The sequence below is a fragment of the Tribolium madens genome, unplaced genomic scaffold (genome assembly GCF_015345945.1).
Source record: "Tribolium madens isolate multiple individuals breed KSU strain unplaced genomic scaffold, Tmad_KSU_1.1 Scaffold_97;HRSCAF=244;Tcas5.2_LG3a, whole genome shotgun sequence".
Classification (NCBI taxonomy): Eukaryota; Metazoa; Arthropoda; class Insecta; order Coleoptera; family Tenebrionidae; genus Tribolium; species Tribolium madens.
The window spans coordinates 9,156,135-9,174,803 of NW_025401069.1; the positions used below are offsets into that span (position 1 = coordinate 9,156,135).

Genomic DNA, 18,669 nt, shown 5'->3' on the forward strand with positions numbered 1-18,669 from the left:
AAACGACCAAGAATTTCGGAAGATGGAGCTATTTTCACTGATATTCCACCAAATTTCCATATAGCCATCCCAAAAGGATAAAAGAAATATCTTCTTTCCATCAACGGGTGTTTGTGGATGACACCTCATTTTTTACATGACATCAAATTGCCTACGTTATGCAACAACACACAAGAAAATACCGCAGGTATTTTCACGTAGGCGTTCATAAAAATTTTAATTCTAGTTTTTCATAAAAATTTTTGCTCAATGAGACTATTTTCAGTAAGTACAAAAATACTTAGTTCTAGCAAATGACACATTAAATAACAAAGTTAAAATTTATAAATTCACTCATATTTTTTCAGGAAATTGTATTTCAGATCAATACGACTACCTTTATGATTATAAGTATTATAAATGATATTAAAAGAAAAACAAAGATATTTCCATTAGCATATTAGCAAACTTTAGTTGTTTTATAGATTCCATAGTTTTGTCCATTTATAATAGTATATTATAATACTAGTTTATAAGCAAACCTTTAAAATACGCACGACGGGTTTAAAAGCACGACGCGTCAGCGGAGTACTTTTAACGCCGTAAGTGTTTTAAAGGCGCTAATAAACGAGTGTTATACGCTATTTTTTAATATACCTGCCCATTTACGATCTTTTATAAGCATTGAAAAAATGTGAATTTACACAATAAAATTATCAAAGGTTGTTTGTGAATCGTTTTCGTAAAGACGGTTACTAGTTTACGTTGTTAAGCACATTTTTTCACGTTGTAATTGGTCCTGACATTTCACAATTTTTTGTTAGCACTTTAAAATTTCAGCGTGCTATAAAGGCCAAATTACGCACGCTGCAGCGTGTTTTAATTTAGGATTATGATGCAGATATATTAAAAAATTGCTATTGTAAATTTTTAAAATTTTCTAGATTACAATTTGAAACATACAAGTATTATAACTTCCAGATACCATATTTTGATGACTTGACTTTTGCTACAACTTTCGCATTAGTAGTCCTGATGATATTGAAATAAAAAACAATTATCCAAAACCTTGATTATATTGACTTAAGAATTTCCATTGGTAACATATGTTCTGTTCCTGACTAATCAATTTGTACAGAATAAAAGGCTTAGGCCAATTCTGAAGGGCGTTCGGTGGGCACTCGTGATCTTACAACCTCGAATATGTGAAATCCCTCGAGGGTGGAGAATTTGCATAGTGCGTTTGTTTGCAGAAGCTTAGTTAATTGCATGTGTACAATCGAGTTTTGTTTCCAACCATCATATTACATTATTGAAGATCCAAAGAAGGGTCGCGATAATGAGACTATCTCGCTCACCCTTCCATTCAATTGCCACCCCTGATAATCTAAAAAGTGAAGCACGTAATTCGAGCCTCCCAGAAGGGTTAACCCCCTCAATGATGACTGCGTGTCATTAGCAGACGTCTCCGGTAGTCATCCCGAGTATCAAGTTGCACCTTCGGCGGCTACGGGGCCGATTTATGCAAATCGAGACAGTCTCAAGGGTTAAGCAAAAAAACTGTAAATAAAACACGCGAGGGTTGCTTCTAATTAAGCGAATAACCCTGCTATGTTTTTTATTAAAAATTGTTTGGCGGATATTTGGGCTTAAGGAAAATGGGGAAACGGTCAGGTTGTTTTCAGGGACGCAGCATGACATGTAATCGTTTGTTAGATCAACAATGGGAAATCTCAAAACGAGATTAGAGTTGTGAGTTTATTTCGGTTTCGTGCGCAAAGAAAAGAAAGAAATTCAATCTGATGTTTGCTGAAAGTGGCAGCAGCTGTGGTCAATGTAAAATGGAAATAATTCTTCTCATGATGAAAATCTGCTGGGTTACGGGGGAGGGTGACCGTCGTGTTATTTTGCTCTTCTTCCAGGTTGCCTGCGAGATGACAAGGGGAAGCGCTTTCCTTGATTAAGTCAAACACTCCATTAAACTTCCTAATTGAATTTAATTAAAAAACGTTATGCAGTTTGTCTACAGTCCGGTCTTAATTAAATGTTACGGTAAATGTCGCCGCCAACGGATGATTGTTTCTCAAATTCACCCACTGTCACGAACAGAATTACATTAATTCAACCAAGAGACGATTTCCAGAAAGGCAAACTCTTCAGATGATTCCAAAATCAAGATCTAACGATGAAAATTTGAGTATTGAAAAGCATCAAGGATTCAAACGACTGAATTGAAAGTAAACAATCATAAATTTATGCAAAGAGTTAAGCGGTTTATAAACTCTTTCTAAAAAGTTAAGTTAAAGAGGGGTTACTACTACAGCTTAGGGGCCCACATTCCTCCCTAAATTTGAAAATAAACCGGACCTCTAAAATTGATTCTGGAAGTAGGAACATTGCAACTTTCCTTGTTGTCTAAGCAATTCAAACAAGTTCTGCTGTCACTTCTTTGTACTTTGTAGGTATATAGCCTCAAATCCCCGCTTTTGAAATATTGAATTTAATGTTTTGTCACGGCCGGCCATAGTTCCAAAGTTTTGTCTGTTCAACTCCCAAGCGACGGGTGCTTCAAACTCTCCCGCCGTTGGAGCAATATTATTTTTTGCTTCGCTTTGTTGCCTCGCAAAACCTACACGACCAGTCAATTTGCGAAATAAATAATTACTTTGAACCATGCGAAAACTTTTCCCCAACTCGTTCACTCTCGACCAAAAACACTCGTTTAAAAAATTAAGCCCCACATTTAAAGAAGACATGCAAATATAATTACGACACGAACAATAAAAACAGGGGCGCATCTCGTTTCGAGACTGTAACAGAATATGGAGTTTTGTTTGTGTTTAATTAGATTAGAAAATTAAATTACTTATTACAAGTAGTGGTGTAAGAGTCATGTAAGTTGGTTATTTTTTGTGTGAATAATATATATGTGGAAAGAAATTTGCGAAATCAATCTCAAGTGAAAATAAATAATTCGAATGTAAAACGGTGCGTCGTTAATCGAAAGTTGGCGACGTGTCCGACAAGATTAATAGAAAAAGTCCTTTTCGTGTTTGCCCAGACGTTAAATCGTAAAGCTTTAATTTTCCATGACGGTTAACGCATTTAACTTTTTTTATAGTTTTTTAAGGAGTTAAGTGCAGTAGTTGAGGTTTATCTATCCATCACAAAATAAAATCTGCCGTAAAGCAGCATCAATAAATTTACGGATTAACGAGAAGATGATAAATCTATGTGCTCAGACAACTGTGTAATGTAAATAGTGTAAGTTAATATAACTTTAACTGCAATTAACCGCTACCTCATTATCTTGAAATTATTTGAAATTGAAATTATTATTATGGTCAGTCATTGCTTGCGAATATAACGTTTATAGTGCATACGATTTTGTGTTTTAATTTCCAGAAAAATTTGGAAGAACTTAATGTATCGAAACTCAGCAAAAATAGAATTTGAAAACATACATTATTAATACCTAAGCAAATAATTAATTTTGTTGTTTGTACGTTCATTCGGTAAACATTACGCTGTAAACGGAAGACGTAACATTAAAGACAACATTAAACCGAGTTCCTCGTTTAACAGAAACGACTACTTTACGGTATAAATTATGAAAGGTTTAAGTTCAGAATAATGTGTGCTTTATTTTATCAAGCGACTGCAGTCATCTACAATTGTTCCATTTAAACATCTGACAGGAACATTTTCATGAAAATTTTGTAAATTCAACAACAAAAATATTGACTGGAGTAACGACATGGAGTTTCACCGCCAAACCGGAATAGTTTTGTATAAACTTAACTTCCTAATTAAAAGTTGTATTTATGCAAAGTGGAACGCTCCACACTGTATCTAAACTGAGTTGTTAATACCCGGGGGTGCGATTTGCTTATGAAAACAACCTTTAGCTCGAACAGTAACAAGAAACAATATGGCCGATTAGTGACTAGAATCAGTAATGGCATCCAGCTTAAACGAGATCCGAAATGATTTCAATGCACTTTTGTGCCAAGAAAATCCAATATTGTTTTAAAGATCTGTAAAAAGTTCCAGGCTTTCTCGTTAAAAGAAAGTAATTTAAGTTTTGGTCCGAGCTAGTTTCCTCCAAAAAATAAACACAAAACAAACAATTTTATAGCGTCTAGTATTTGCCTCGAAAAATAAAAACAAACAGCAGTAGTAATAACGGAAAATAATATAATCCGTAAAAGTTATCACCCCAAATCACACATTTGTGCGTGTCGAACAAAGCAAACAAATTTTTCATTTTTTTTCAATATACCTACATTTTCGTAATTTATCTTTTTCTGATGATAGGGCGTAAAATAATTTCACCACAAACAGAAACTTTTCCCCCTCTTCTCATGAGAAGAAGTAAACTTGTAAAGAAGCTAATTGAAAATCGAATAGGGCCGATATTGTTCGAGGGATGCCTCAAAGTTTCAGATTAAAATGAGCGAAGTTTTTTTTGAATTTATATTCTTTTAATATTCTGGCAATGTATTGTTCCGATGACAGCTATTCACAAACAGAAATGCTTTATCGCTCGATGGGATGTGGATATTACACTGACTACTGCACTCGTCTCGCTCGATGAAAACTCAAAGAACACGAAACTTAAATGACCAATTTCCAAACCAGTTCTCTTTGAGTTGTAACGAACAAATACGTTTCCACTGCAGACGAATAACCTTTGACTCTAACTGCACCAAATATAAAATAAAACTTTGTCTCGTACTCGAGCATCTATTCCCTTTTATTAAAATCTTTGTAACACAATTACAATCTATTACACAGTTCAAAAGGAGCCTCGATGATGATGATAACAGTTTGTGAAATTTACTGCCATCAAAAGATTCCACTTCACAAAAGAAATAAAACTGCTCCTCGTTACAATTAAATGCAACTCTTCTGTGTCCCTATAAAGGCAACTCTCGCAGTTCGAATTTCAAAGAATCGACTCTGCAAATAAAGCTCCGAATCACTCGACCTCAAAGCACACAGTGAAAGGTCTCGACGAAACAACGGATACAAGTAGTAATACCCGGAAACATAGTCTGGCTGTGACAATTGTAAGCGGAAAGGCACTGATAAATGGTAACTTCAAGAGTAGAAGCATTTACGTCGCTACCAACTGAGGTAATGACAGACTTTATTACGTCAAGTTTCCACCACCTAAAGACAATTCCGGAAAATGATAATCTCACTTTTACTTCATCATGGAAATAAAATCAGGGTTTGACAAAAACTTTGCATCGGCCGGGAATCGAACCCGGGCCGCCCGCGTGGCAGGCGAGCATTCTACCACTGAACCACCGATGCCTAACACTTGAACTTTTACTCATTCTACTCTTCCAGAAATGAGAATGAAGAAGCTACTATCTCAAATTTAAATATTTGCAATGTTTTAGGTTTTAAAAAATCTAGGTGAAGCTATTTACAAGACAATTAATTTCGTTATAAAAAAAATATATCCTCGTAGATGACATAACATTCAAAGAAGCTGCAGCCCCGTTGGTCTCTGTGAATGTCGTCCTTCCAAGTATAAATTTACAGACGTTAAAGGTTATCTCTTGCAGTGTTGAAAAGACCAAATGCTAAATGCACATGTTACGTCCTTTGACACGTATAACTAACATCTCTGAGACCCTTGTAAGAAACAAATTGTCCAATTTTCCGCGTCGCGTTTGTTACAAATCCGCTGCTGGCTGAAAGTTGACGGGCGTAACATCGCAGGCGGCGTCGGCACGCGAACGCATCCTGCCGTGAAGGAATCAGGATTAGCATAGTGACCGCACTACAGCCTAGCAACAGGTTTCACTTATGTGTGCATGTAGCACACAACACACCTTGGAGCACGCAAAACTAAACATGAGGGGGTAAAAGATCCCAGAAGGGCTCCATTTGATGCTTCAAAGGGCCGGAATTTAAGGCATTTATTAATTCAATTAAAACGAGAGACCTTATGTACTTCGAATGCCACACGAGGTGTTGAAACTTTGTACAAAGTAAAACTCAACATTATTAGGAAATTTAAACGACAAAAGAGTTATTCCATGAGCAAAAATGCGAAGTAAATTAACATTTATGTAGAGGAAATTGCGCGTAACGTAACTTTATCCTTTTAAGGATACAATTCCTTTGTAAATAATACCGTCAGTTGAATACCATGACTAAGGTCGTGTGTAGGTTTTCCCTTTTCCGTGGACTCATTAGTACAAAAACGCCTTTTATCATCGTGATTTAGCGACCGCAAATGAACCAAAGAATGTGATTCTTGAGGAAAGCGCTTTAGTCTTGCTAATTAACAGAAATGACCATGTTTTTATGATAAACGGTTTCTACTTTCCTGGTAAGAAAATGGATTAAATTAGCACATACCTACTGGTGATTGTAATTTTTTCAAAATTTGACTAAAAAGTAAAAACACACACTTTTTAAAAATAAATCCTTGCAACTGCCAGACATAAAACATAAACCAAAGTTCTATTTAAATCCAACAGTTTCGCTCATAAATTGCAAAATGTAAAGTTTCCTACTATGTACTCCTATTTTAATTTATAATGTTATTTTGTTATCTTCCTTCCTCGTCATCGTAGAATAAAATCATAAATAATATCGATGGTCTACATTAAATTCTGGTTTGCAATAAAATATTAAAAAAGCAAATAAAAAATTAAAAATAATAATAAATAAAACTGAAAAAAGCTCCAGCAGAAAAAGTTGAATAACTGATTTTAAAAATACCGAATAACAGTGACCACAAATTTTAAAATACTTTTTGGTGCATTACGCATTTATATCAGTCATTTTTTGCCAATTGCCAAAATTTGTCATTGACCACTCTACTGGTAAATATCTATAAAAAGTAGAGTGGTTTGCAAAATTGTAATAATGGTATACAAATCCATTGAAAAACTGGAGAAAACTGCAAAATTCTTGATCGTTTAGAAGTTATAGTTAAATTAATATTTTGGATATTTTTGACTTTATTATCAATTTTCTCGATATCTATTTAACGTAGGACAATTACTTTTTTTCTGTATCATAAGAAATTAAATTTGCTTTCCAACGGTAAATAAGACTAGCGTTAATAATTTCTAAGTTATCAATAAACCGCTCCGGGAACCGAAAATTGCTCAAAATTGCGCCAAAAATCAAAAAAATTAAAAACTTAAAAATTGAACTATGTATTTGCACTCTTAGGAATTCAAGACACTTAGAAAAGTAAAAAATGTTGCAAAAATGAAAGAAATAAATTTTGTGTAAGGGATGAATATAAATTAACACATTGAGACTGTTGGCGGCGTGGTGATGTAGCGGCATAAGGTTCCGATTTCCGGCAGGTTCTAATACTAATTCAAATTAGCAATAAAAGATGGCGAGCGAAGAAGAGCGTAAACTTTAAAACATGTGCACATGTTCTAATAAGTATAATAAGAGAGAAAGAGAGCGCATAAGAACAAATAAGAAAGAGAAAAAGTATAAAAACAAATAAGTGAGCCAAGCATAAGTAAGGGAATGCGCATAAAAAAGCATAAGAGCTTTCTTTCTGTTTCGGTGTCACAATTTTGTGCGACTATTTTCAGTTCAGTTCAAAATGTTCTTTGTGACACTGTTTTTAGAAACGATTTATGCTATATTTTTACCATATTCTATTTCATCGAAACTAACGCAATTTGAGCTATTTTCAGCAATTTGGCTACCGCCTACGTTACATGACAAAACTTTTAACTGACAAATATAATAATAAATTCAATTTAAAAATTTCTCAATAGACAAAATAGTACATAAGTATAAAAAAATACGTGTTACAACCTCTCATTGTGATACGCGAATGAGTGTCCGAATTTTTTACGTAGGTAAACCCCCCTTAAACTCTATCTCTGGATACGCCATTGGTCAAGACAATCGCACTCAATCGTTTTTTTGTCTATGACCATCGTGGGCGTAGCAGAGTGTAGGTATCTAATAATAAATTGTAGAAAGCCCAAAAAGCGTGAGTTGCAAAAAAAAATTCCCAATAAAATTGAAGTGATTCTTTTTTATATTGTATACTGCAAGTTCAATAAATAACCTACGTTTTACTGGCCGTTAATGTAACTAATGTTATTTCTCCAAAATTTTTCATCGTTTTTCCAAATCATTAATCTGACCAATTCTCCAGCGCGCTGTGAAGCTACATCACACACCTTATCCCTTTCTGTACAGTCCAGCGAGATAACGAAGCTCAAGAAACGCGATTATTTCGCTGCAGGGAGCATTGGTCGTTCATAATCCGCAAAAACCTTTCAAAACCTAGACGCATCCAAAAAACTGTCGATTTATTATCAACGTAGGTACAGGTGGATTTGGCGATTTTGATCTTAAGATATGCTCAAAAAGCAGTTGCATTTATATGCAATCGAGATAGCTGAAGCACGCGCATGTCGCAAAAAGCTGCTTCGGCAATTGAATCGATCAAAAACGAGATAACCACAGGACACCTGCCGTCGCAACTTTTTGCAACTGATTTCGGAATGCTATTTCCGATTCGCAGTTGTTTTCATCGAACTGTACTCTGAAATTAAGAAAGTTTGATTAGTTGGGCGTAAACGCGACTTTATGGAGTTAATTGCAATTCCGAGCGATTCACGTACATACATATATAGAAGAGGGTGGTTTTTCTGTCCACTGTATATGGAGGCTGTTATTATTTGCTCCCGGTTATTACGATTCGCCAGACTTAACTTATATGGAATCGAACGGTTAGCAATTGAACTTAACTTGTAATTAAATGTGCTGGACTTTAAACGCACACACCCGAAGAGGGTTGAACCAGACTTGCACAGTAAAACTGGAAATTAATGACTTGTAAGCTTGCTACAAGTTACAGCCAACCATATTCCACCATAAGTGGGCGAAAAGTAATAACACGGAAAGTTTAATTGCTAGTTTATTGGCATACGCCAAATAGTAACCATCTAACCCTTAGTTAATTCACTATTTGTTCTAAGAAAGATGTAACAGGTTTAAAATCTCCCAAAACATTATAATTTTGTTAAACATGTTGAAAGCTGGGTCTTTTTGGGTTAGACCGCGTCAATTTATAAAGAAAAGTCCTTTCTTTATTTTTTATTTTACTCTGTGTCTGGCCGCGAAAGCCTACGTGTTTCCATCGCAAACTACATGCTTTATTTTCAAAATTAAGAGATAAATCAAACGAAAAGTTGATTTTTGTTCAACTGTTCGTTTATTCATACGACAAGTTTTTCTGTCTGAATAAATTCATGAAATTTTTATCGTCGAAGAAGCTTCTCATTTTGTTTATGATTATTTTAATTCGCTCGCAATAAATCACGTGTTTTATTAGAGTTACGCGTCACGGGACAAAAACCGAATTTTCGGCCGTAATTTATGATCTGTCAAGTAGTTTGGACGCAATAAAAATATTTCAGCAAGGCTCGGCAATGATTGATCCTTTTGGCAAAAAGATCGAGCTTAATTGTTGAATGGCCCAGCGGTTCGTATTCCAAGATTTTTTCCTCTCTTAATTACTAGAGCAAACGTAATGATCTCTTAACTAAAGATGGTGCAAAGCAAACAGCAAGAGGCTCTAATTAACATCTTTCATTCGACAAAATAAGTTGCTTCGAATCTTGAGGAAAAAAGAGTCGAATTTACAGTCCGTAAATGAAATCGCCTGGAACGAATTAATGATTTAAAAGTAAAGTCGCTTAAAGGCAAAAAGACAACAACTTTTAATTACTTTAGACATAATTAAAAGAAGGTGTGATCAGAGGTGCAACAAAAGGATTTCATTTTGAACTATATTGGCGAAAAAGCTTAACTTTTATTCTGCTGACTCGCGACAGACGTGAGCTGCACTCAAGGCGCAAAAACAATCCATTGTATGATTATGGCATTAAAAAGAACCTTCTACTAAATCACTAAATAAAAACCACAAAAACGCTACGGACATTCCAATTCAAGTGGTAATTGTATTTGTATGTACAAGGAATTTATTATACGGCTCGATGGACGCTAATAGCTTTAATGAAAGAAAACTATTAGCGGTAATAATAAAAAATGTACTTTCAGGAAAAATATTTGCAGCGACATTTGATTATTTCTTTGAATAATTTTTTGAAACAAATCTGTCATATTTTAATTCTGGGGAGTTTCTTTCTCTCCGGTCCATTACGTTATCCCGGAACGAAATTGTAAAGTTGCGGTTGTTCGTTTTCGAGTGAGAATTTTTATCTAATTTGTTTGCATAACTTTTTCGATTTGAAAAGTTTTTAGTGATTTCGAGTTGGTAATTTCCCAATTTCGTCACTACTAAAAACTGAATATATTACATTTGAAAGTTTGATCGGGCGCACAAATTGGCACACTTCCAGCCAACCAAACCAACCTCAAACTCTGTTCTATATAATAACAAACAGAAAATGGTCGAAAAACCGACGAATTATACGATCGAGTAAACGGAATAACTCGATGAATATTCATTTCTGGAGCTGATCAGATCCAAATCAAACGGCTCGACGCCTTCTTAGAATTTCAACAATGCTCGCTCGTTTTAAATTGGAAATAAGTTTCTCTGCGTGAAATAATTAAGAGAAGTTTAAATCTTCACGGGCGAACGGGGAACTGTTTCTGATGGCCCAGAAGTGGCACGCCTACGCCTACGCCAAACAGGGCCGGAATCAGAAGTTGCAAATTTACTACTAGATTATTGAATGAATAATGGATCAGTCGAGGTATAACTCTGAAAAGTGCCAAGTGCGAAAATGACTAAAGCAGATAGAAACTAAAGAGCATCCGAAATGGATTCTATTTTTATTAGCAAATAATCCAATTTCGCACCAATCAATCAACGTAATTTGTTCAAATTTTATTTGGACGTGAAATAAATATTGAATTTGCTAATTTAAATGGCACAAAATGACACAACAAATATTTGCCTGTTTGATAGCGCAATTAATTTTTCTATAAAAATTACGGACGGAATGATGAATTTTAAATAATCTTTACTGTTCCTGATGAATGAACCTTTTTGATTCATTTAATGGTTGTAATATATAGCAATATCAAGACACAAGAGTATTGACATATCCGAGCTTCGATAAGAAATGAAGTTTATTGCAGCAACTGAGTGGATTTATGTCGAGACTTAGTTAAAAATATAGCAAGAGAGTACTTTAAAAGTTGCAAGAGAGCTCTTTGACATTATTAAAGATAAATTCGTTTTATTGGTTTCCGAGAATTGCAGACTCAAAGATAAAAATTACATGTCATCCAGTTTTCCAAAACGATTATCTGTAATTAACAGAATGTCATCTTTGCTAAATATTTAATAGAAAGATATCGAATAATACTAAATCCACACTTTTCCATCGTAATTACTTAAACCTCCCATTAAATATTTACAAAACGAAGGGAGAAAAGAAAATTAAATGACATCCTTCACTTCGTTCCAAGAGGGTAAATATTTAATTAAAAATTATTTTACTTCTCAATTGAGATACTTTATTTACGTCAGAACGGAAACGAAGAGTAATTTCAAGTCTTGTGTAAATCCTACCGGTTTCCTACTTATTAGCTATTGAAAGCACACACAATTCTCTCGAGGACAAAAAACGACGTTTACGATCGCGTTAGGAGCTTTATGAGCCAGGCACAATAAACTTTAACGTGTAATCGACAACAATATTGGAACATCAGATGACATAATATTCACGTGACGTAAAAAATGACCAAGTGGAAGAAGAATTCCTCGTAAATTTGTATACTTGCTAGCGGCGAATCACTCGTCGCCTCATTTACCTTAAAGAGTTTGTGCATAAATAAAATCTATACAAAACCAAAAAATAATGAAACACCAATGAGGCAGCGCCAAACAATTTGTCAAGAAAATTATCTCCCTCAATTCTCACAACTTAAATAGAAAGAAGATTTGCAACGTGATTCATAAAATAAAGTAAATTTTTCAACTTAAATTCGCAGTGGTACTAACGAGTATAAGCCTTGAAAGAAAAAAAGATGAAAAAGCAAAATTTTGAATGAAATATACTAGTTCCGATTATAGAAACAGGAGAAATTTCCACTTTCTGTCTCTACCTATAATTGATGTAATATAATAAAAAGAATTTAATTTTCGCCATAATTTAGGAATCACCCCAAAATTCTTAACTTCGTTTTTATACTGAGAGTCTATTTAAATGAATATTTTGAGTGTGGGAGGTCTGTAGACATTATTTGGAATCTTGATTTTGCGACCAAAAAGTTGGTGAAAATTTGCACGTCATGCTTGCAATATAACTTCTGTCTAAAGTTGAAAATATCTGCTCCGTAATTCAATTCGCAATGCGTACCTGCCGGAGGAAATCTTCCAATTTCGTGCCTCCCACCGGATTGCAAGGTGGCACACCGGAAATAATGATAGTCTCTTGTTAAGTTTGACGTATTGCAAACTTTACTTACCAGCATCTGGATTTGAGTTTGCAGAAGAGAGACCAAAAAGACACAATCCCACAGTGAGTACCACTAACATTTTAGCACTCAGTGACATCCTGCACTACCGACATAAACACGGCATACCGCACACTCCTTTATTTCGCGATACACAACGCTGTCTTTTTACCACACGGAGTCTCTCTGAAGACAGTTCATAGTTGGCGCGTTATTATCAAATCCGGCTGTAAACAACGCGATAACCGAGAAAAGTTCGAGGAGACGTTTCGCGAAACAGTTGAGTTTATGTGGAACTCGTGAACGCCGATTCAATCTACTGACTCATCCTTGTTGTCTTGGTCTCCTGATAAGATCGATTCGTGATGCCGAAGATGTGGACCTGGAACAAAAAATGAGTCTTAGGTACAATGCAATCAATGGACCTTGAAATGGAAGAAAAATAAACAATTATTGTATACTCATATGTGTTATGCATTTTACAGAAAATTGGCGTTCAACACCTTTATCGCATAGTTATATAAAAAGGATGCAACCTTTTAGAATTCTTTTCAGAAAATGCAATTGCCATTAAAGTTTTAGTGCTGTTTTCTAGCTCATTAACAGTATGATATATTGGCGTTTTTTCAAAAGGTCTAGTCTACACCAACCCTTAATTAGGAGCAAATTGAAAACCAATTCTCGAACATTATGAGCAAACATGTATATACTCATAGTTTGTGGCCTAGCAGCATCAGGTGGTCATCATGTATGTTCTTTAATTTATTCGGTCAGCGAGTTTTGAAAGTTAATTGCTGAATATGATGAATGGCAGGCAACAGGAGTGGGCTGAATAATAATTACATGAGTGGTGCGGTCTCATCTGGTTAGACATCAAAAACTCACCACTCTGCAAATACCCTTTATCTTTTCCAGCGTGTGCAATCAAAAAAAATATTTAAAACTTTTGTCACTATGTAATGTGTGTATTTTTTGTTGGTAAACTAGGCAAATTCCTCTTTCTCGCATGTCTCCCCTGCTTAGTTTTCCGCCACCCTCAGTCGTACACGACAAAACCTTAATTGGATTTTCTGTTTTATGACGGCTACCCTGTTGTGCATTATCTTTTACACCCAAAATATTGATAATTAAAGAGCTGCTCTTAACTTTTTCATCGAATTATTCACGGAAATAAAGCAATGTCTTTTTGGAAGATATCCGGGTGAGGTTACGATTTATCAACTCTCCGGAGTTTGCAGGTGTCACGAAATTAGAACTCCGGTATCACATAACAAATACAACCGTCGGGAAATTACCGGAGCCACTTCCGGGAAGCTTCATATGTTTCTGTCATTCATTACGGACGGGTCGTTTTACCTTCGGGCAAACAGACGAAGCTCGTTTTCTTCCATTGTGCCAGTTAGAGACTAATGATGTTTATGTCAATGAAATTTTTATTAGGTACCTACGCCCCAAATATAAGGCGGTTGTGTAAACAGCCGACCCTTTAACGCTGAAATTAGATCGCTGTTTTTCACCCAGAAACGAATTATGTCTTTTGATGTTTTCAGGTGCAAAAACAGCAGACGACATCATAAAAGACCTCACCTGTTCATTATTGATCCATAATGACTTCCAATTAAGGTTTATTATAAAGAAATAATGACTTATAGGGGTTGCTAAGATTTTAATAATTTATTTATCATAATACTTTAGGTAAGTACTTGTTTTCTTTAGGTACCTACTGCGTAATCACTTGATAATAAATCATATTTATTTAAACATTTCATATTTTAATTTTTTTCATTTCAGATGAAACAAAAAGTTAACATTATTTGTTGTCTAGTATATCCTTGGGCGACTAACAAAAGTCTCGTGCCAAAGACCTTCAACCTGGCAAACCTGTCGCATAAACATACAATAATGTCCTTGGTACATAAAAATCTTTTAATCGTGCAACAATTTTTTTACAACTAAAAAACCCGTTTTTCAACTTTTTTTACAGAAAAAAACCTTTTTGAAAAAAAGGCTTGCAGAATGGTAGAACATTATAGTTTTTCCCACTGGTAATCAGTTGCATAGAATCAACAATCAAAACTCATTTGGGCTTATTCTCGATGGAAATTCCATTTCCTAAAGCTGATTTTTTTATATTTTAATGTTTTCTTTACTAATTACGCCAAAAACACCTCTAATATTAAAGCAGCAACAAACATGCTTGAATAGCCGCGAGGAAAGGTGAGTTTGAACACTGTGCAAAAATTTGAATAAAACAACTAATTTCCGGAAAGAGCACATTTTTTTAGTTTTTTGAATAAAAAGATAACAATTTGGTAGGTTCTTATAGTTAATTAATTGTAAAGATAAACTTCAAGTTTCTTGGGCAAAATTAAAATTAAATTTCTCCTTTGAGAAATAACACGTTTATATAGCAGCATGTCTCATGGTCTGCAATACATGTCCTCAAAGGGGCACTTTTTTCGTAATAAACGCGGCGCTGAGCGCCGAGGGGTGGTCAGAAAATGCAACGGTAGTGCACCTAATAAAGCACAAAGCGTACGCTGCTGGACACGTTCATTACATGTAGATTGCAGTAGTGCAGAGGCCACGGGGGTGCTCTCTCATTCATCCCCGAACATCAGGCAAGGGTAATAGTCCGTCCTACGTCTCGCCATCTTCTGTCTATATGTGTGCGAGGGTAAATTAGCAAAAGCAATTAAGTCCACGTGATTTTTTCAACGTCCGGAACCACTTCATCAAATCGCGCTAATAAATGTTGAAAATTTATCAGAGTGTATTCGACGAGTGTTATTCACTGGTAGTTCGAACGCGGGTAGGTATGTAAAGGATTATGTCGGTCGAGCGATTCAGATCAAAGCGCTGCACTACTGTAATTTATAACACAATTAATTGCTTTGCTTTCAGTCACCATTTCGAAAATAAAATGCCCCGGTAAACGTACACAAGGACTGATTTAATTTCGAAATCGTTTTCGACAATTAATTTAACGTAATTTTTTAGTTTAGACATGTATAAACAAACTTTAGAGGCTTAATGAGATTTCTTTCGGTTTTTCTTTTACTAACTCGGATAGAATGATTTAGGGCTGGTATAATAAACAGCTAATTTCCCTAGCATACAACACCTATGCAAGATTTATTGGGGCTAAACGGTCCATAGATAAACCAGACAGATAAGCATTACCAAACTTAATTGATTATTAAAGACACAAAGGCCCCTGAAACTAATAGGAAGGTTCTCTTGGATGTTTAGAATTTCAATTATAACGATAACCAAGGTGCACAAGCCGGAAAGGTCACACAGTCAACTTCGGCTCAACGTGCACTTAATTGCGGTAATAGAATGGATCCGAAATAAACTCCAATACTACTAATTTATACAACAGAACTAAGGAAATTAAGCGTCATTCCTTACTGTACTTCCAACTTCATAATGCATAACTTCTTATCAGTTCAAGTATTTGGCAAACACTGCAACACTGAAACCCTTGCAAATTCTAAGCGCAAAATTAACACCAATATTACATTCTCTCAACCTTGCACTTTACTCCCTTGCACCAAACTAGCAAAATAGGTAATATCCCCAAATGAGAGCTAGCTGCAGAAAACTTGTCTGTTTTGGTGTTGTTGTTTCAAATAAAAAAAAAATTTAACAACATTTTTACAATATTATATTCGCCACTGTTTCCTAATTTGTTACCCCATGTCTTGACAAATCCACTGTCCTGCTTGCTGCAGTGTTTGCCGATAGTGTTGGTGTGTTTCTTTATAAAAAAAAAATACAGACATCCGTCCGTAAATATTTGCGGTTCTCATCTAGATGTTATCAACACTAGCCTACTCTTGAAGACTCCTATCACCAGGAATTATCTTAAAAAAATTAAAAAAAAAACGCATTTTCTTCTCTCCCACAGTCAATTACCACCTTTGGTTCAGTTAATACAGCAGCAATCCTGGCGAAATCTCCCATCAACATATAATTATTTCCACTTGTGATGCAATTTTAATCATCGCAACCACTTCTTCAAACTGATATGATCTGTATTGTAGGTGGTTGAGGATATGCAAACCTGCATCGTGTAGGCAGATAACAGCTTGTAAACATGCTGATAGAGATAAGAGAACGCGTATAGCAGCATGATCCCTGTCAGGAAACAACGATAATACCAACTGAGCCTTGTCATTACAACTACCTGATTGGATAATAATTTATTATTCTTGAATGGTAACCCGCTGACAGGAGGGAAACGAACAGGTTGTTTTAAAATGCAGACGCCGTCATATTTCAGGTTGCTTGTAAAATCCACTAATTACAACGATGAAAAATAAAACCGAACCAACAACAACATAGACTTCTTTCACGGATTAGGTATTTGATTAATGCGAGAGGCCGATCTGAAAGGCAGTTCCAGTGTCGCCATGGGCGGTCAGCGACGCTTTTTGTACGAATGACCATTTTTCATCACGGAGACGTCTTCATCGTGCACCGCGACACCAACATTGCTAATAAATTTACAACATTCAAAAATATTCTTAACCAACAGTATTAGTCATTATGTAGTATACTATATTTTAACAACAATGCTTCGGGCAAAGGTTTAAATATGTTCCTAAAAACTATGAAACTATGATTTTCGGACAATATTTCACAATATTAAACATCAAAATTTAATGTGCTCTCTCCTAAACGCTTATTTACCCCATTTGTGTGTTGAAACCTTAAGACATAAAGAAAACATACTTTACATTTGAACTATTGCAGGATCTTCTAATTGCAGTTATACCTTTCATGATGTAGGTGGTAGATAATGTCAAACGAAAAGAAAATTAAAAGTATACATCCTACACATAGACGTTTTCCAAGAAACACTAGTTTTTATTAGAAGGTTTTATTGTTAATGTAGCACTAAAAAGGAAGCAGCACTTCTTGTGGTAACTTTACATTTTCGCCATTATGACTTAGTAGAGTTCCCGTTGGCTTGTAGAATGCTCTAATTATGAAAATAAAACAAAACGAATCAGACCTGAGGCGTACTTTCCAAGATTATGGTGTTTGATTAATGCGAGTCAAGAAAAGTTTGCTCATCACAAGAACTGATGGGTTTAGGTAGACAGTGGTGTAGTTTCAAGGCGGTAAAAGTGACGTGTTCACGTCCATTAACAACCTTAAACGTCGCTCTCCCAATTCGCCCATTTGTTCCATGCCGCCCATTAATAACAGCACTGTTTCGTGCGGATTCCATTTGGCACATAGTTCTCTTCGGATATAATGACGCAAACAAACAACAGTTTAGTGCCGCCGCACCTGCACCGGACATTTCTCTCTCGTTTTTGTTTGCATGCATAATATTGTGGTGACAGACGGTTCTATCCATTAATCTCGACGAGGAAATGAACTGCGAATCAATTATTTCTGCAAGATCTACAATGGTCTTCTGCCAGTTGCTCGACCCAAATCAACGCCACCCAAACCACGACTTCTTTTTCATTAAAACGGTACATTTACTAAAGAATAATTGAGATTTCAATAAATGCTTTTCAAAAAATACAAGACGCGAAATGTTTTTTAATTGTTTACCTCGGGCATTTTTCCTTCGTATTTTCATAATAAAAAGGTACATAGTATTTTCTGAGAAAGAACATTGACAAGAGCTCTTAAAGTAAGTAATAAAAGCGAAGTAAAACGGTCAAAGAGTCGTTTACGAGCACATTGGAGTGAATTTACTATGAAAGTGTGTGTATGCATAAAAATAATTATTTTTGTGAAAAATTTTTAATTCGAAGTTGACGTCGATTTATTTCTAAGCGATCTATCGATTCAGGATTGCGGAGACTGTTCTTACCCGTCAGTAATATAGAGTACAACGCTAATGTACAAAACGAGAAACATCACTTTACAAGAATTCCGGCGAGGGCAAAAACACTGTAATATATTCAGCTTCACAATGCCATTTAAAGAATCCCGAGCTAAAACATACAGTGGCTGACAAATTGTCTTAACTCTAAAGACCGAAAATTCAAATTAATGCCACTGCGAAAGCGGAACAGATAAACAAAAGGAGAGAATACTAATGGAAAAATAAATTACACCAGGTATAAGCACGACAAGACAAAGCATTTCGTGAATTAAAACGTGAATAATGCCTTTCGTTACGAAAGCTGTCATATCATGAAGTGATATTTTCATGAAAACACCGGAAAAGTGATTGACGTTTATGGAGAAATACAAGACGAAAGA

The 18,669-nt window shown here is 35.3% G+C and overlaps 1 protein-coding gene and 1 non-coding gene across 5 annotated transcripts in view; both read right to left on the reverse strand.

Annotated features, from left to right (window-relative positions):
• Positions 1–18,669, reverse strand: part of LOC123014656 (epithelial discoidin domain-containing receptor 1-like) — a 168,336-nt gene that overhangs the window by 96,942 nt on the left and 52,725 nt on the right. For all 4 annotated transcript variants that reach the window (XM_044413876.1, XM_044413873.1, XM_044413874.1 and 1 more), the window contains one exon: positions 12,445–12,814. In XM_044413876.1, the coding sequence (XP_044269811.1) occupies positions 12,445–12,532 (88 nt within the window). In that variant the 5' untranslated portion in view covers positions 12,533–12,814. The remainder of the gene's footprint in view (positions 1–12,444; positions 12,815–18,669) is intronic.
• Trnag-gcc lies at positions 5,231–5,301 on the reverse strand. Its single transcript has one exon. It is a non-coding gene; the product is annotated as a tRNA-Gly (tRNA).